At 41.9% G+C, this 20,440-nt stretch overlaps 1 protein-coding gene across 7 annotated transcripts in view; it reads left to right on the forward strand.

Moving 5' to 3' along the window:
- sec16a (SEC16 homolog A, endoplasmic reticulum export factor) overlaps positions 1-20,440 on the forward strand; it is a 69,052-nt gene that overhangs the window by 20,876 nt on the left and 27,736 nt on the right. For all 7 annotated transcript variants that reach the window (XM_024381187.2, XM_024381191.2, XM_024381193.2 and 4 more), the window contains 8 exons: positions 9,693-9,864; positions 10,452-10,650; positions 10,821-11,004; positions 11,279-11,421; positions 12,502-12,563; positions 12,847-12,985; positions 17,566-17,808; positions 18,089-18,186. In XM_024381187.2, the coding sequence (XP_024236955.1) occupies positions 9,693-9,864; positions 10,452-10,650; positions 10,821-11,004; positions 11,279-11,421; positions 12,502-12,563; positions 12,847-12,985; positions 17,566-17,808; positions 18,089-18,186 (1,240 nt within the window). The remainder of the gene's footprint in view (positions 1-9,692; positions 9,865-10,451; positions 10,651-10,820; positions 11,005-11,278; positions 11,422-12,501; positions 12,564-12,846; positions 12,986-17,565; positions 17,809-18,088; positions 18,187-20,440) is intronic.

Raw genomic sequence — 20,440 nt, forward strand, 5'->3', positions numbered from 1 at the left:
CCACAGCATAATGCCTCTACCACCATACTTTACCGTAGAGATGGTGCCAGGTTTCCTCCAGACGTGGCGCTTGGCATTCAGGCCAAGGAGTTCAATCTTGGTTTCATTAGACCAGAGAATCTTGTTTCTCATGGCCTGAGAGTCCTTTAGGTGCCTTTTTGGCAAACTCCCGAGCAGGCTGTCATGTGCCTTTTTCTGAGGAGTGGCTTCCGTCTGACCACTCTATCATCAAGGCCTGATTGGTGGAGTGCTGCAGAGATGGTTGTCCTTGAAGGTTCTCCCATCTCCTCTGATGAACTCTGGAGCTCTGTCAGATTGACCATCGTGTCTTGGTCAAATTTTATTTGTCACATACATGTTTAGCAGATGTTATTGTGGATGTGGTGAAATGCTTGTTTTTCTAGCTCCAACAATTCACAACAATACACACAACCTAAAACTAAAAGAATGGAATTAAGGAATATATAAATATTAGGATGAGCAATGTTGTACTACTGTATCTAGTCTATGCCACTCCTACATTGCTCATCCTAATATTATATACTTGTGAGATAAGTAAAGCAAAAATATGTGAACATTATTAAAGTAAAACATTTTAGGGTCTTCCTCTGACACTGCCTGGTATAGAGGTCCTGGATGGGAAGGAAGCTTGGCCCCGGTGATGTACTGGGGCCGTACGCACTACCCTCTGTAGTAGAGGTCGACCGATTTATTATTCTTTTTGATACCGATTTATTGGAGTACCCAAAAAAGCCGATACCGATTTAATCTGCCGTTTTTTAAATATTTATATTTGAGAAACACAAGCATTTCGCCATGTCTGCTAAACATATATTTATATTTGTAATGATGACAATTACAACAATACTGAATTAACACTAACTTAATATAATACATAAGTAAAATCAATTTAGTCTCAAAAAAATAAATAAAACATGTTCATGTTTTTGGTTTAAATAAAGCAAAAACCAAGTGTTGGAGAAGAAAGTAAAAGTGCAATATGTGCCATGTAAAAAAGCTAACGTTTAAGTTTCTTGCTCAGAACATGAGAACATATGAAAGCTGGTGGTTCCTTTTAACATGAGTCTTCAATATTCCCAGTTAAGAAGTTTTAGGTTGTCATTATTATAGGACTATTTTTCTCTATGCCATTTGTATTTCATATATCTTTCACTATTGGATGTTCCTTTAGGCACTATAGTATTGTCAGCCTAATCTCAGGAGTTGATAGGCTTGAAGTCCTAAACAGCGCTGTGCGTCAAGCATTGCAAAGAGCTTCTGGCAAACGCAGGAAGTTCTGTTTGAATGAATGCTTATGAGCCTGCTACTGCCTATCACCGCTCAGTCAGACTGCTATATCAAATCATAGACTTAATTATAATATAATACACAGAAATATGAGCCTTAGGTCATTTAACATGGTCAAATACGGAAACTCATTTTGAAAACAACACGTTTATTCTTTCAGTGAAATACGGAACCGTTCTGTATTTTATCTAACGGGTGGCAACCCTAAGTCTAAATATTGCTGTTACATTGCACAACCTTCAATGTTATGTCATAATTATATAAAATTCTGGCAAATTAATTACGGTCTTTGTTAGGAAGAAATGGTCTTCACACAGTTCGCAATGAGCCAGGCGGCCCAAACTGTTGCATATACCCTGACGTGAGATGCGCTTTTGTTAAATAATCACCCGTTTGGCGAAGTCGACTGTGATTCGATGATAATCAATGCGGTGCCTGTTAATTTATATGCAACGCAGGACAAGCTAGTTAAACTAGTAATGTCATCAACCATGTGTAGTTAACTAGTGATCATGTTTTGATAGATTTTTTAAAAATATAAGATAAATTTAATGCTAGTTAGCAACTTACCTTGGCTACTTGCTGCACTCGCGTAACAGGTGGTCGGCCTGCAGTTTCCTCGTGAATTTGCAATGGAATCGGCCATAATCGGCATCCAAAAATGCAGATTACCGATGGTTATGAACTTGAAATCGGCTCTAATTAATCATTCCAATTAATTGGTCGACCTCTACTCTGTAGTGCCTTGCGGTCGGAGGCCAAGCAGTTGCCATACCAGGCAGTGATATCAACCTGTCAGGATGCTCTTGATGGTGCAGCTGTGGGACCTTTCGAGGATCTGAGGACCCATGCTAAATCTAAGTCTCCTGAGGGGGAATAGGTTTTGTCATGCCATCTTTCACGACTGGTGTGCTTTGACCGTTGTTTGTTTGTTTGTTTGGTGATGTGGATGCCAAGGAACTTGAAGCTCTCAACCTGCTGCACTACAGCTTGTCGATGAGAATGGGGGTGTGCTCGGTCCTCCTTTTCCTTTAGTCCACAATCATCTCCTTTGTCTTGATCCCGTTGAGGGAGAGGTTGTTGTCCTGGCACCACACGGTCAGGTCTCTGATGACCTCCCTATAGGTTGTCTCACTGTTGTCGGTGATCAGGCCTACCACTGGTGTTGGAGTCGTACCTGGCCGTACAGTTATGAGTGAACAGAGAACAGGAGGGGTCTGAGCACGCAACCATGAGGGGGCCTCGATGTTGAGGATGAGCGTGGCGGATGTGTTGTTACCTACCCTTCTAGTCTACCATTATTGAAATGGCCAGTGATTTCAAGTATGTATATGTGGCAGCAGGCTCTAAGGTGCAGGGTTACGTAACTGGGTGGACGTTGCCTAGTGATGGCTATTTAAGTCTGATGGCTTTGAGAAAGATGTTTTTCAGTCTCTTGGTCCCAGCTTTGAAGCACCTGTACTTACCCCTGGATGATAGCGGGGTGAACAGGCAGTGGCTTGGGTGGTTTTGCACTTGATGATCTTTTTGACCTTCCTGTGACATCAGGTGCTGTAGGTGTACTGGAGGGCAGGTAGTTTTCCCCCGAAGATGCATTGGGTAGACCGCACCACCCTCTGGGGAGGTTTGCGGTTGCGGGCGGTGTAGTTGCCGTACCAGTCGGTGATACAGCCCGACAGGATGTATTCAATTGTGCACCTGTAAAAGTTTGAGGGTCTTATGTGCCAAGCCAAATTTCTTTCGCCTCCTGAGGTTGAAGAGGCACAGTTGCGCCTTCACCACGCTGTCTGTGTGGGTGGACCATTTCAGATCGGCAGTGATGTGTATGCGGAGGAACTTGAGTCTTTCCACCTGCTTCACTGTGGATGTGGATAGGGGCGTGCTTACTTCTGCTGTTTCCTCAAGTCCACGATCAGCTCCTTTTTGTTTTGTCGACATTGAGTGAGAGGTTATTTTCCTGGTACCACATTCCCAGGGCCCTCACCTCTCTTACAGCCCTGTAACACTCACGTCGGTAGCCATGAAGTGCTTTGAAAGGCTGGTCATGGCTCACATCAACAATATCCTCCGGGATACACTAGGGCCAATCCAATTCGCATCCCGCCGCAACAGATCCACAGATGACACAATCTCAGTCGCACTCCACACTGCCCTTTCCCACCTGGACAAAAGGAACACCTATGTGAGAATGCTGTTCCTTGACTACAGCTCAGTGTTCAACATCATAGTGCCAACGAAGCTCATCACTAAGCTAAGGATACTGGGACTGAACACCACCCTCTGCAACTGGATCCTGGACTTCTTGACGGGCCGCCCCCAGGTGGTAAGGGTAGGCAACAACACGTCTGCCACGCTGACCCTCAACAGTGGGGCCCCTCGGGTGTGTACTTAGTCCTCTCCTGTACTCCCTGTTCACCCACTACTGCGTGGCCAAGAACGACTCAAATCAAATCAAAGTTTATTTGTCACGTGCGCCTAGTACAACAGGTATAGATGTCACAGTGAAATGCTTACTTACTCCAACACCATTAAGTTTGCTGACAACACAACAGTGGTAGGCCTTATCAAAGAAAATGATGAATTAACATTGGCTGGGCTGTAGTTGAGCGGGTCGAGAGTTTCAAGTTCCTTGGTGTCCACATCACCAACAAACTATCATGGTCCAAACACACCAAGACAAGTCGTGAAGAGGACACGACAACCTATTCCCCCTCAGGAGAGTGAAAAGATTTGGCATGGGTCTTCAGGTCCTCAAAGTTCTACAGCTGCACGATCGAGAGCATCCTGACAGGTTGCATCACTGCCTGGTATGGCAACTGCTCGGCCTCCAACCACAAGGTGCTACAGAGGGTAGTGCATACGGCCCATACATCGCTGGGGCCAAGCTTCCTGCCATCCAGGACCTACATAATAGATGGTGTCAGAGGAAAGCCCATAAAATTGTCAGACTCCGGGCACCCAAGTCATAGACTATTTTCTCTGCTACCGCACGGCAAGCAGTATCGGAGTGCCAAGTCTAGGGCCAAAAGGCTCCTTAACCTGCCTGGGAACGGGGAACCCCTCGCCAACAGCCAGTGAAATTGCAGGGTGCCAAATTCAAACAACAGAAATATCATAAATACATTTCTCAAACATACAATTATTAGGCACCATTTTAAAGATAAAATTATCTTTAATCTAGCCACAGTGTCTGATTTCAAAAGGCTTTACAGCGAAAGCTCCACAAACGATTGTTAGGTCACCACCAAGTCACAGAAAAACACAGCCATTTTTCCAGCCAAAAAGACTTGTCACAAAAAGCAGAAATATAGATTAAATTAATCACTAACTTTTGATGATCTTCATCAGATGACACTCATAGGACTTCATGTTACACAAGACATGTATGTTTTGTTCGATTAAGTGAATATTTATATCCAAAAATCTCCTTTTACATTGGCGTGTTATGTTCAGTAGTTCCAGAACATGCTGTGATTTTGCAGAGAGCCACATCAATTCACAGAAATACGCATAATAAACATTGATAATAGATACTAGAATAACTATTATACATGGAACTTTAGATAAACTTCTCCTTAATTCAACCGCTGTGTCAGATTTCAAAAGAACTTTACGGAAAAAGCATACCATGCAATAATCTGAGTACGGCGCTCAGAGCCCAAAGCAACCAAAGAAATATCCGCCATGTTGTGTAGTCAACATTAGTCAGATATAGCATTATAAATATTCACTTACCTTTGATCTTCATCAGAATGCACTCCCAGGAATCCCAGTTCCACAATAAATGTTTGATTTGTTCGATAAAGTTAATAATTTGTCTAAACACCTCCTTCTGTTAGCGCGTTTCGTAAACAAATCGAAACTCACGAGGCACGCAGAAAAGCAATGGAACGAGAGGTAACTTTCTCATGACCGCGTGTCACGAGCCCGTGGCTCTCTGCCAGACCTCTGACTAATTCCCCTCTCATTCAGCACCCCTTCACAGGAGAAGCCTGAAACAAGGTTCTAAAGACTGTTGACATCTAGTGGATGCCTTAGGAAGTGCAACATGACCAATATCCCACTATCTTCAATAGGGGCTGAGTTGAAAAACTACAAACCTCAGATTTCCCACTTCCTGGATGGATTTTTTTCTCAGGTTTTTGCCTGCCATATGAGTTCTGTTATACTCAGACATCATTCAAACAGTTTTAGAAACTTCAGCGTGTTTTCTATCCAATACTACGTATAATATGCATATATTAGCATCTGGGACTGAGTAGGAGGTAGTTTACTCTGGGCACGCTTTTCATCCAGAAGTGAAAATGCTGCCCCCTAGCCCAAACAGGTTAACAGCTTTTAGCCCCAATCCATAAGACTGGTAAACAATTAATAAATTGGCCACTGGACTATTTACTGCACTGTTGGTTAAGGGCTTGTAGGTAAGCATTTTGCTGTAAGGTCTACACTTTTTGTATTTGGCGCATGTGACAAATAAAGTTTGATTTGATTTGTCCAGATGGGATAGGGCCGTGTGCAGTGCGATGGCATCGTCTGTGGATCTATTGGGGTTGTAAGGAAATTGAAGTGGGTCTAGAGGGTAAGGTAGAGGTGAAATGATCCTTAACTAGCATCTCAAAGCACTTCATGATGACAGAAGTGAGCGCTACGGGGCGATAGTCATTTCTTTAAGTTACTTTTGCTTTCTTGTGTATACAAACAATAGTGGACAGCAGACTGGTATAGGGGGAGATTGAATATGTCCATAAACACTCCAGCCAGGTGGTCTGCACAGGTTCTGGATGCGGTTCGGGATACCGTCTTGTCCCCGCAGTCTTGCGAAGCATACCACCTCATCTGTGAAACATGGGGGAGGGGGTGTTATGGCTTGGGCCTGTTGCTGCCAGTGGACAGGCTCACTTGTCTTCATTGATGATGTGACTGCAGACAGAAGTAGAACAATGAATTCTGAAGTCTACAGAAATATTTTATCTGCTCGGACAAACCAAATGCCTCAACTCATTGGATGGCACTTCATCATGCAACAAGACAATGACCCTAAACATACTGCTAGAGCAACAAAGGGGTTTTTGATGGCCAAAAAGTGGAAAATCCTTGACTGGCGGGAGTCAATCACTGGATCTGAATCCAATTGAACATGCATTTTACATTCTGAAAAGGAGACTGAGGGCAGTAAGTCCCCGAAACAAGCAGGAACTGAAGATGGCTGCAGTACAGGCCTGGCAGAGCATCACCAGGGAAGATAACATCGACATCACCAGATGCTGGGTATTACTAAACTTCACCCTCATTTTCATTGTATCCTTTCAAACTCAAAGTGCTAGAGTACAGAACCTAAATAACACAAAAAAAATGGTCACTGTCCAATGAATTATGGTGCTCACTGTAACTTGGGATGAAATGTGGAGACCCAGACTAGGCTTCTGTAGTCATGTGAAAATGACAGTATAGCACCAAACCTACCGAGTTGAGTTATGATTTCTAGAATGTTTTAATTACATGCCTAGACTTTCCACTGTTTTTTAAAAGTTTATTTTCAAATTTGTATTGTGTTAAATATTAGCCACCGTCAGTTATACCCAAATACATTTACACTACCGTTCAAAAGGGTCACTTAAAAATGTCCTTGTTTTCCATGAAAACATACATGAAATGAGTTGCAAAAAGAATAGGAAATATAGTCAAGACGTTGACAAGGTTATAAATAATTACTTTTAATTGAAATAATAATTGTGTCCTCCCATTATAGACAGAATACCAGCGGACTGCTTCTTCCCTAAATAGTTCTTGCATAGTTTGGAGCTGTGCTTTGGGTCATTGTCCTCTTGTAGGAGGAAATTGACTCCATTTAAGCGCCGTCCACAGGGTAGGGCATGGCGTCGCAAAATGGAGTGATAGCCTTCTTTCCTTCAAGATCCCTTTTACCCTGTAGAAATCTCCCACTTTACCACCACCAAAGCACTCCCAGATCATCACATTACCCCCAGATCATCACATTGCCTCCACCAATGGCGTCAAGCACTCCTCCAGCATCTTAATTTTTTCTGCATCTCATGAATGTTCTTCTTTGTGAGCCCAACACCTCAAACTTAGATTCGTCTGCCCGTAACACTTTTTTCCAATCTTCCTCTGTCCAGTGTCTGTTCTTTTGCCCATCTTAATATTTTATTTTTATTGGCAGGCTGAGATATGGCTTTTTCTTTGTAACTCTGCCTAGAAGGCCAGCATCCCGGAGTCGCCTCTTCACTGTTGACGTTGAGACTGGTGTTTTGCGGGTACTATTGAACTGCCAGTTGAGGACTTGTGAGGTGTCTGATTCTCAAACTAGACACACTAATGTACTTGTCCTCTTGCTCAGTTGTGCACTGGGGCCTCCCACTCTTTCTATTCTGGTAAGAGCCAGTTTGTGCTGTTCTTTAAAGGGAGTAGTACACAGCGTTGTACGAGATCTTCAGTTTTTTTGCAATTTCTTGCATGGCATAGCCTTCATTTGTCAGAACAAGAATAGACTGACCTTTTTGTTTCTGGCCATTTTGAGCCTGTAATCGAACCCACAATTGCTGTTGCTCCAGATACTCGAGTAGTCTAAAGAAGGCCAGTTTTATTGCTTTAATAATTTCAACAGTTTTCAGCTGTACTAACATAATTGCAAAATGGTTTTCTAATGATCAATCAGCCTATTAAAATTAGGGTTAGCTTGGACTAGCTAACACAACGTGCCATTGGAACACAGGAGTGATGGTTGCTGGTAATGGGCCTATGTTCGCTTATGTAAATATTCCATAAAAATCTGCTGTTTTTCAGCTACAATAGTCATTTACAACATTAACAATGTCTTGACTGTAGAATTTGGTGTTATTTTAGTGGACAAAAACATTGATTTTTCTTTCAATAACAAGTGACCAACAAGTGCTAAGTGACCACAAACTTTTTAACGGTAGTGTATAACTGTCACTGTTTTTAGAGTTAGTTCCCTTACATTTTGCATCATTCCATTACATCACATCGTTAGTTTACCTTTCTTTCCTCTGTCACGTTTATGTGGTTCTTCCTGAGGATTGCTAGCAAAAGTGGATCATATTAGGCTAACGTAGGCCTTTACAAGTTGTGCAATAATTTCGGGACATGTAACCTATTTGAATCATTATGGAACGCAGACCATATGTAGCATTTTTAAGCCTGGCGCATGGTTCACGACAACTGGACCGTTGTCATCACAATTCCATTTATAGGACTACAGTTCAACCCCTATTTTATACTTTTTAAACCTATTTCATAGATTGAACAATTTCAATATGGCAACTTCCAGGATGAATCTTTTTTTATTTTTATGCACAAATAAACCAAACAGTTTTTTCTTTGCATCAATACTTTCCTAATACTAAATAATATACAAGATCAGAGTATTTTTAAAATGTACCAGCTGGTGCTGAAAAGGAGAAAATGTGTGTTTGCATCACTTTCTTTCATTGTTCCCTAACCATTCTCTTCATATTCTAGTGAGTCTGTTGAAAATTCTTGTTAAAGGTACACCAAATGTAAAGGGATGGCTTTAAATAAATGGACTGAGAACCCTATTCAATGAGAAGTCCTTTAAATAAATGGACTGAGAACCCTATTCAATGAGAAGTCCTTTAAATAAATGGACTGAGAACCCTATTCAATGAGAACTCCTTTAAATAAATGGACTGAGAACCCTATTCAATGAGAAGTCCTTTAAATAAATGGACTGAGAACCCTATTCAATGAGAACTCCTTTAAATAAATGGACTGAGAACCCTATTCAATGAGAACTCCTTTAAATAAATGGACTGAGAACCCTATTCAATGAGAAGTCCTTTAAATAAATGGACTGAGAACCCTATTCAATGAGAACTCCTTTAAATAAATGGACTGAGAACCCTATTCAATGAGAACTCCTTTAAATAAATGGACTGAGAACCCTATTCAATGAGAACTCCTTTAAATAAATGGACTGGGTTTTCAATAGCGGTTTAAATAAATGGATTTAGCATTCAATGAGAAGTCCTTTAAATAAATGGGACCATGCCTTTAAATAAATGGACTGAGAACCCTATTCAATGAGAACTCCTTTAAATAAATGGACTATGCACCTGAATACCAACTGCGGAGAAGTGCATAGGAAAGGCGTACATTTCTTAAGTCTGAATCGGGCGCTTAGATGATCGGTGCTGCCAAGCAATAGACAATGTACAAACAGAATACAGACACAAAGTCAACATAAAAAGTGTACATACAGAATTGACAATATAAATACCGTAAACATCAGGATTAATTGCAACAACAATGATATAATAAAAACTCTAATGTAGTGTTAACATTGACATAGTCCTGATGGTCTCCACCTGTCTGTGTTTGTTCAGACCGGAGCAGGTGGGAGGGCTACAATGCTTCAGCAGGCACTTATGACCCCCGCTACAGAGACTACTACGACCAGAACTATTGGTACAACTACAACCCTGAGGCCTACCGGGGCAGGGAGGCAGCCTACTACAACCAGCAGCCCTCCCAGCAGTACCCTGCCGCTACCACCAGGTATTCGCTTATACAGCCTTGATTGTTTTTCTTTGAGATATGTCACTATAATGATAGGGAAAGACCGCTGGGTAGAGGAATACAGAATGAAGGTGCAGGGTTTGAACACATGCCACAAGGGGCAATGTGTGGTCCAGAGTTAGGAGTGCTACCACTAAACCAGAGTATGGCTTCTTTAGCACTTCCAGATACTCAGTCATAGTGGTTTACATTTTGTATTTTGATAAACTCGCCTCATCTACAACCAACTTGTAGCATCCATCACACACTACAGGAGCTTGACGTTGATGCATATCATATATTTATGTTGAAGGGATGGTTCACCCGAATTACAAAATTACATATTTGTTTCTTTGCCTTGTAAGCAATTTATGGACAAGGACATGGTGCAATCCATGGATTAGGTTTGTTGCCATAGCCACTGCCACCACCTAATTTTTGGGGTAAACTACCCCTTTAATGAGAGACAAGCCCTGAAATGATTGTTCTGCATTCCAATCTGTGTTAGTAATCACCCCCCAGTTTGATGTCAGTGTTGTGCCGCCTAACATGGCCAAATCCAGTTCTAATGGAGTTTCTGTGTGTAGGCCACAAGGCTATGACGACAAGTGGCGCTACTATCCTGGTTACGATGCCAGTTTTGACGATGACTACCGGCGGCAGAGGGACCAGTACAAGGACGATTTTGACCGACGGAGCGTCCACAGCGAACAGTCGGCCCACAGTCTACACAGCTCCCAAAGCCATCGCAGCCGACGCAGCAGCTTTAGCTCCCGCTCACAACAGGTGTGTGTCTATATGAATTTGGGAAAACTGTCTTAATTTCCTTCCAGTGCTGGTACTTTTTTATTGGTTAGTAGTATGGATCATCACGTCAGTGTGTGAATCACTTGTGTGTTGTAGTTTCTTCAAACCCTCCAAAATATTAACTTATGTACCCCCCCTCTGCCCTGTAGAGCGAGGTGTACAGGTCCCAGCCTGACCTGACAGCGGTTTACGACCCCACTGTTTCTACCCTGCCTGTGGACTACTCCTATGGACAATACCCAGAACCGATGGATCCCGGACAGAGCTTCAGCCAGTACCCCTACACCTCGGGCTACCAGGCAGACAACAGCACCTGGGTCGTCGCTGAGCAGCGTAAGAACATTGTCACTGGCAACATTCATTTGTCATTTCTGGTTTGCAGAATAGAAGAAAGAACCAGAAGGTGTTGAGTCCCATGAGTGATTCTGACTGATCTGGGGATTTTCCTGATTGCTGACTTTCTCTGATTCTTGAAATGGCTTATAGCCTTTTTCCCTTTGATTTGTCTCAATTGTGCTGTTCACTGTCATGAGTTGTGGACATTGGGACAGAATTTTCAGTCTGTTCAGATTTTGGATTGTTTAAAGTTCTCCCTCTCCCCCCTCAGCTCCTCCTCGTCCCGTTACTCCAGAGAAGTACTCGGTATCCCACCGCTGTGCCCGCTTCGGCCCAGGTGGTCAGCTGATCCAGGTCCTGCCCAACCTCCCCTCGGCCGGCCAGCCTGCTCTAGTGGAGATCCACAACATGGAGGTAACCCTGAGAACCCAACCCACGACCCAGCCTTCCAATCGGCTAAGGCCGGAATTCAGTTGTCGCCGATAGCGATTTAAAGAGCACTGGAAATAATCAATCTATACTGTGCTTGATTGGGATTCAAACAAATACCTGTACGGTGTGGCTTTGTGTCAATAATATCCCATGGTAATATCCATGTGATGTCAACCTTTAAATACACAAGGAGGTGATGGGATGTCTACCAAGCAGCTTGTGAAGTGTGTTGGCCATAATGAGGTTGATATCTCCAATATAGCATAATTTTGCTGAGAAAAATGTTACAGTTTAGGCAAATTCAAATCTGGAACTTGAAGCCAGTTCCACTGCTTATTTTCATTCTTCCCCTCTAATCAGGGACTTTAGACCTGGAACACCAAGTGGGTGCTATTAATTATCAGGTAAAACAGCATTACTCGGGATCCGTCAGGGTCCGATTTGAATACTTCTGGTATAGTAGGTAGTTGCGCTATGGGCTCTTACTTACTTTACGTCAGCTAGGTGCTGAACATGACCCTGGTGTTTCACCGTCTGCTTCAGTGGTGTTGATGCTTCTGATGAGTTAGCTAGTCTGTGTAAGACATCCTTAACTAGGGGTCTGTCATTGATTGTGAGGTGTGCGGTATGATCAGCATTTTAGCACATGGGTGTAGGAAGAAAATGGATTGAGATTGGCAATCACTAGAGGAGATGGCAGTTCACTTGCAGCTCATGTATCATCAGACTGATACAGAACTAAACATACATGAAGGGTTTACCACAGCTGGTTTCTGTATAAAGCATATTTTATACCCAACGTAAGTACCCTAAGCAAAATTGCTTTCTTTCGTAGTTGCATCATGTTACAGATTTTGACCTGCACACTTGTGTATATTTGTGACACCCATTTTGCATAGCTAATAAACTAGGCTTTTATAAATTAGGCAATAGAAATGCTAAACAAAGTCATTGTTTTATTATCCACCATAGGAAAAAACACAATTTGAATAGATTGTGAAATTATGACCATTAAATGGCCTTTTGAAGTGTATTTATTGAGCATCAATGGTTTTCCTACAGACGATGCTGCAGGACACACCAGACCAATCCGAGCTGCGCTCCTTCCCCGGACCGCTTTTGAAGTAAGAGCGTTTTGAACTTTTAACCTTAACCCCTGACGCCTAGTCTTCTAGAATGAGATAAAGATTAGGCCACATCCTAGCTATTTTCATACCCAACTGCTTAGCTACGTGTTCTACCTGCTTGTCTTTCTGTGTGAGATTGACTACATTGCAGGTGGACTATGCAGAAGGATTGATCTACAAATCCCCTTGTATCCCAAATTCTGTGATAAAAATGAGCAATTCTGTGCTTTGCCTTGCTCAAACTGGTTCCCTCAAACAAGCTGTGTGTTCCTTTTCAAAGGGAGGAGACTCACAAGGTCGACGTGATAAAGTTCTCCCAGAACAAAGGCCTGGAGTGTGCCCGCAACAACGACCTCCTGGACAAGGACTCGGCTGCCCTCCTCTGGGACTTCATCGTGCTGCTGTGTAGGCAGAACGGGGTAAGACTGGTGGTCGGAGGTGGGACTCTTATATGATAAAAGTTTCATTTTCTATATCACAGATGCATTAAAAGACAATAAAATTATAAACATGGTGTAGACCCCTCAAAATTCAAATTTGGACCTTGAAGCCAGTTTCACTGCTTTTTCATTCTTCCTTTCTAATAAGTGACTGATTTAGACCTGGGACACCAAGTGGGTGCTATTTCAGGCAAAACAGAAAACCAGCAGTACAGTATAGAGGTCGACCGATTAATCGGAATGGCCGATTTAATTACGGCTGATTTCAAGTTTTCATAACAATCGAAAATCGGTATTTTTGGGTGCCGATTTCCGATTTATTTTTTTAATTTAAAAAAAGTCTTTTTTTTTTATACCTTTTATTTAACTAGGCATGTCAGTTAAGAACACATTCTTATTTTCAATGACTGCCTAGGAACTGTGGGGTAACTGCCTTGTTTAGGGGCAGAACGGCAGATTTTCACCTTGTCAGCTCAGGGTTTCAATCTTGCAACCGCACAGTTAACTAGTCCAACGCTCTAACCATTGCACTCCACTAGTAGCCTGCCTGTTACGCGAATGCAGTAGAAGCCAAGGTAAATTGCTAGCTAGCATTAAACTTATCTTATAAAAAAACAATCAATCATAATCACTAGTTATAACTACTAATCCAGTTTAGCAGGCTAACCAGGTGAAATTGTGTCATTTCTCTTGCGTTCATTGCACACAGTCAGTATATGCAACAGTTTGGGCTGCCTTGCTAATTTGCCAGAATTGTACGTAATTGTGACATACATTGAAGGTTGTGCAATGTAACAAGAATATTTAGACTTGGGGATGCCACCCGTTAGATAAAATACCGAACGGTTCCGTATTTCACTGAAATAATAAACATTTGTTTTCGAAATGATAGTTTCCGGATTCAATCATATTAATGACCAAAGGCTCGTATTTCTGTGCGTTATTATGTTATAATTAAGTCTGAGTTTATAGAGCAGTCTGACTGAGCAGCAGCAGGCCCGTAATCATTCATTCAAACAGCACTTTTGTGTGTTTTGCCCGCAGCTCTTCGCAAGCACAGCGCTGTTTATGACTTCAAGCCTATCAGCTTAATGGCTGGTGTAACCAATGTGAAATGGCTAGCTAGTTAGCTGGGTGTGCGCTAATACTGTTTCAAACGTCACTCGCTTTTAGATTTGGAGTAGTTATTCCCCTTGCGCTGCAAGGGCCGCGGCTTTTGTGGAGCGATGGGTAATGATGCTTCGAGTGTGGCTGTTTTCGATTTACCTTGGAATATTGAAGTCTCATGTGAAAGGAACCACCAACTGTTCTCATGTTCTGAGCCAGGAACTTAAACGTTAGCTTTTTTACATGGCACACATTTTTACATGGCACATATTACTTTCTTCTCCAACACTTTGTTTTTGCATTATTTAAACCAAATTGAACATGTTTCATTATTTATTTGAGGTTAAATTGATTTTATTGATGTTTTATATTAAGTTAAAATAAGTGTTAATTCAGTATTGTTGTAATTGTCATTATTACAAATTTTAAAAAATTAAAAAGGGCTTTTTTTTTTAAATCGGTATCGGCGTTGAAAAATCATAATCGGTCGACCTCTAGTACACTAGACACTTCAGGGTCGAATTGAAATACCCCTGTTATAGACCGTTGCATCAGACATACTTGTTGTGTGTACAGTTCATTCAGAAAGTATTTACATTTTGTTATGTTACTGCCTTATTTTAAAATTGATTATATAAAATGTTTTCCTCGTCAATCTACACACAATACCCCATAATGACAAAGCGAAAACAGGTTTTTAGAAATGGGAGACTGAGAGACTTGATTTTCAGGGGCAGGGATTGGGAGACTAGCCAGAATCGAGGGAAAGATGAACGTAGCAAAGTACAGAGATCCTTGATGAAAACCTGCTCCATAACACTCAGGACCTCAGGACACCTTTCAGCAGGACAACGACCCTAATCACACAGTCAAGACAATGCAGGAGTGGCTTCGGAACAAGTGTCTGACTGTTCTTGAGTGGCCCAGCCAGAGCCTGAACGAACATCTCTGGAGAGACCTGAAAATGGCTGTATCGTGACCCTCCCCAGAGGATCTGCAGTGAAGAATGGGAGAAACTCCCCAAATACAGGTGTGCCAAGCTTGTAGTGTCATACCCAAGAGGACTCAAGCTGGAGACTTACATTTCCCTCACTAACTTTAAACATCAGCTATCTGAGCAGCTAACCGATCGCTGCAGCTGTACATAGTCCATCTGTAAATAGCCTACCCAATCTACCTACCTACTGCTCTTTTGCACACCAGTATCACTTCTTACACACCATCTGCTCATCATCATCTGCTCATCTATCACTCCAGTGTTAATCTGCTAAATTGTAATTACTTTGCTACTATGGCCTATTTATTGCCTTACCTCGTCATGCCATTTGCGCACACTGTATATAGCCTTTTTTTTCTATTGTGTTAATGACTGTACACTTGTTTATTCCATGTGTATCTCTGTGGTGTTGTTTGTGTCGCACTGCTTTGCTTTATCTTGGCCAGGTCGCAGTTGTAAATGAGAACTTGTTCTCAACTAGCCAACCTGGTCAAATAAAGGTGAAATAAATAAAAAAATAGAACTCAAGGCTGTAATTGCTGCCAAAAGTGCTGAGTAAAGGGTCTGAAATCTTATGTAAATATGATTTAAATTGCTTTGTCATGGGGTATTGTCTGTAGATTGAGGGGGGTGATTTAATAAATTTTAGAATACTGCTGCTGTGGCAAAATGTGGAGTAAGTCAAGGGGTCTGAATACTTTCCGATGGCACTGTATGTGTAACTGATTGATGCACACACACACACACACACTGCATGTTAATGTTTTTAAATGTATGTCAATTGTAAAGTCTGGTCTGTAATGTATTTTTGTTGTGTGTCAGACCCCAGTAAGACAAGCTGTCTCTAATTGGGATCCTAATAAATCAAATCAAACAGACCGTTGCATCAGACGATTGTGAAGACCACATACTCTTTGGTGTTTTTGTGTGGTTACTGTGTGTGTGTGTGTGTGTGTGTGTCAGTATGGTTCTTTATGAGGGCGCGAGTGTGTCTATGGCAAAAGTCTACTTCTCTTGAGGTCTAGTCTATCAAGCAGTGGGGATAGTGTGTGACTGACGGTATGTCTTGGTTTGCACAGTCATGACTGAAATTATTTGCACCATTTTGAAAAATATGAGCAAAAAAAGGCTGTATAATACAAATACTGAGCTATTTTGTATGCCCCAAAAAATTGGTAGCTTGTTATTTTTTACAAATGCTCAGAGAAAGACATTTTGTTTACTTGTTAATCTTTTTTTTCCTCAAAGATAGTTGTCAAAATTATTGGTACCCTTTCTTTCAAGAGTCCTACACCCTGTCCTTGTGAGGATAATGGCACAGCCTTTTTCTAAAATGTTTTATGAGATTGGAGAACATATTGGGAGGCATCTTAGACCATTCTTCCATACAGAAATCTTTCCAGACTGTTGATATTCTTTATTTGCGCTTATGGACTACCCTCTTTAATTCAATCCACAGGTTTTCAATGGGGTTCAAGTCCGGAGAATGAGCTGACCATTGCAATATGTTGATTTTGTGGTCAATTAACAATTTCTTTGTGGATGTTGATGTGTGCTTGGGGTGGGGCTGGGCGATTTATTTTAGGGCTGGGTGAATTAATTTGAATTCATGTTTTAGCGCAATGTCCCAAATCAAGTTTCTTGTTTTTACGAGCGTTCTATGTCTTGTTGGTCTCGTCTCCTTCGCTCCTACTGTGCTGTGTGCACTGTGCACCTTCCCACGCGCACACAGACACTTCTTCCTCTCTGACAACAAGCAGTTTAAACTCGCCATTTGCATTTGTGGTTTGGTCCAACCGACTCGTCATATGGACACCGAATTGCTTAGACATGATTTTACTTTAATAGATGAGAACTTAACCTTAACCTAACGATACCCTTTTTATGTCTCAACTCAAAATGTAGAACAAAGCAGACCATAATAAAACGAGAGTATCAATGAACATGTTGTGGAAAATGTTTACTCAGTTTCTGACGCGCATAGCATTCGATTATTCCTGACTGTTAGAAATGTAGTATATTGACCTTTAATTCCGCATCAAAGCTTATTTAGATTTTTTTTTAAATTTAAACAAAGCTTATTTAGAAAAAAACCACATTGAGATGTATATCGTGACCCACCCATAAGTTTGACAGAATCAAGATATGATTTTTAGGCCATATAGCCCAGTAACTTGGGGTAATTGTCTTGCTGGAAGATCAACTTGCGGCCAAGATTCAGCCTCCTGACAGAGGCAACCAGGTTTTTGGCAAATAAATTATTTTCTTTGAGCAATTTGTATTAGTATAAAATAATTCTAATGTAAATTTGTTGTTGCATACAATATAGCTCAGTGTTCTATATTTATAGTAATTTTTGTTTATCTTTATCAAGGGTGCCAATAATTTTGGCCATGACTGTGGTGTAGGCATATATCTAAACAACCCTCTTCCTCGATCTTCCCTTTTCTCCCAGACCGTGGTTGGGACTGACATAGCTGATCTGTTGCTGAAGGAGCATCGCTCAGTGTGGTTGCCGGGCAAGTCACCTAACGAGGCCAACCTGATTGACTTCAACAACGAGCCACTGGCGCGGGCCGAGGAGGAGCCTGGGACGGGACCATTGTCCCTCCTATCAGACACCTTCATGACTGTCCCCGAGAACATAGGCAAGGAAACGGAGCGCTTCAGGGAACTGCTGCTATTTGGTCGCAAGAAGGTATGAATGCCATCTACCTTGAATTTACTGGTTTATGTTAAGTGGGAGAGTAGGAGGAAATTTGTCTTTTTAGGAGACAATGTGAAAAACATGCTTTGCGACATTGTAACAGAATCGTATGAGAACTTTCATTACCTCTAAAATGCAGTGAAAGCAGGATAAAATTGCAGAATGTGATTGTATGGGAACTTGATGCATATTCAGAAATTTTGACTGTGTGGTGTAATTACGTGTACTATAGCTATATGTGTTATCCTTTTTACTACCTGTGCTTGTGTAGGATGCCCTGGAGGCAGCCATGAAGGGAGCTCTGTGGGGCCACGCCCTGCTGCTGGCCAGTAAGATGGACAGCCGCACACATGCTCGCGTCATGACCAGGTGAGTCAAGAGAACGCATGCAACCGATGCACAGCGAATGGCTTTAGTCAGGGGCTTCAGCAAAAAAAGAAGATTCTAAACACAGATCTATGCTGCTAGCCTGGTCCCAGATCTGCCAAACATGGTATGATAACGATCATGGGAGTTGGCTATACAGCAACAGATCTGGGACCAGAGGGTTATACTAGGAATCTAGCTAGATCTACTCAGGGTTTTCTAAAGCTAGCCAGTTTCAGTTTGCTTCATCCATGTTACGAAGGTGGATGGATAGTGATCCTTAAGCTACCGCTAGCTTGAGTAGAACTCGGCCATGCTTGTAACTGCGCATACATGTTGCATGTGGACATCCCAGCTAGTCAAATGCCGAACTCTTTACGAAAATGAAAGAAGTTATTCAGCAGCCTAAGGTGGGAAATAGGCTACTAGAAGAGCAGTCTTTTATTCCTCGTGTCATTAATGCCGTCTTTGGTGAGAAATGCACAAGCACCTTTATCCCCTCTATTTTTTTTTGTATTAAGTTATATGAAAGTTTCATTGCGATTTTAAGTTTCAAATTCACCCTGTCATAAATGGGTGCCGTGATTTTGTATTTGGATACAACTATTTTTAACACAGCATTTGAAATGTTTCATTTGTCTTCCTCAAAAATGGTCTGGAGAATGAAGGGATGATGGAGGGAATCTAATTTGATTGGTCCTCAACTCGAAGCTCAAACACTTAGGTTCTTAAGAATCTCCTATATAAAATATATTTTAACACTAACACTTTGTTGGTCACTACATGATTCCATATGTGTTATTTCATAGTTATAATTATACAATGTAGAAAATAGTAAATAAATAAAAACCCTGGAATGAATAGGTGTGTCCAAACCTTTGACTGGTACTGTATATATATTTATATTTATTTTAACTGACTTGTCTAGTTCAATAAAGGTTAAGAACATATTCTTATTTACAATGACGGCCTACCCCGACCAAACCTTCCCCTAACCCTGACGATGCTGGGCCAATTGTGCGCCGCTCTATGGAACTCCCGATCACGGACGGTTGTGATACAGCCTGGGATCGAACCATGGTCTGTAGTGATGACTGAGATGCACTGAGATGCAGTGCCTTAGAGTGCTGCGCCACTCTGGAGCCCAAAGAATATCACATATACATAAGTATTTATACTCTTTACTCAGTACTTTATTTGAAGCACCCTTTGTCAGTGATTACAGCTTCAAGACTTCTTGGGTATGATGAGAAGCTTGGCACACCTGTATTTGGAGTTTCTCCCATTTTCTCTGCAGTTCCTCTCGAGCTCTGTCAGGTTGGATGGGGAGTGTCGCTGCACAGCTATTTTCAGGTCTTCCCAGAGATGTCCGATCGGGTTCAAGTCCGGGTTCTTGCTGGGCCACTCAAGGACATTCAGAGACTTGTTCTGAAGCCACTCCCGCGTTGTCTTGGCTGTGTGCTTAGGGTTGTTGTTCTGTTGGAAGGTGAACCTTCGCCCCCAGTCTGAGGTCCTGGGCGCTCTGGAGCAGGTTTTCATCAAGGATCTCTCTGTACTTTGCTCCGTTCATCTTTCCCTCGATGCTGACTAGTCTCCCAGTCTCTGCCGCTGAAAAACATCCCCACGGCATGATTTTGCCACCCATGCTTCACTGTAGGGATGGTGCCAGGTGTCCTCCAGACGTGACGCTTAGCATACAGGCCAAAGAGTTCCATCTCTGTTTTATCAGACCAGGGAATCTTTCTCATGGTCTGAGAGTCCTTTAGGTGCCTTTTGGAAAACTAAAGCGGGCTATCATGTGCCTTTTACTGAGTAGCTGCTTCCATCTGGCCACTCTACCATAAAGGCCAGATTGGTGGTGTGCTGCAGAGATGTTTGTCCTTCTGGAAGGTTCTCCCATCACCTTCGCCCAGATCAGCCAAGACACGATCTTATCTCAGGAGCTCTACAGACAATTCTTTTGACCTCATAGCTTGGTTTTGGCTCTGACGTGCATTTGTCAACTGTGGTTCTTTATATAGACAGGTGTGTGTGCCTTTCCAAATCATGTGCAATCAATTGAATCTACCAAAGGTGGAGTCCAATCAAGTTGTTGAAACATCTCAAGGATGATCAATGGAAGCAGGATGCACCGGAGCTCAATTTTGAGTCATATATAGCAAAGGATCTGAATACTTATGTAAAGTATTTGTTTTTTATTTTTACCAAATTTTGCAAAAAAAATTCTAAAACCTGTTTTTGCTCTGTCATTTTGGGG

This window comes from Oncorhynchus tshawytscha, linkage group LG20 (genome assembly GCF_018296145.1).
Source record: "Oncorhynchus tshawytscha isolate Ot180627B linkage group LG20, Otsh_v2.0, whole genome shotgun sequence".
In the NCBI taxonomy this organism is placed as follows: domain Eukaryota; kingdom Metazoa; phylum Chordata; class Actinopteri; order Salmoniformes; family Salmonidae; genus Oncorhynchus; species Oncorhynchus tshawytscha.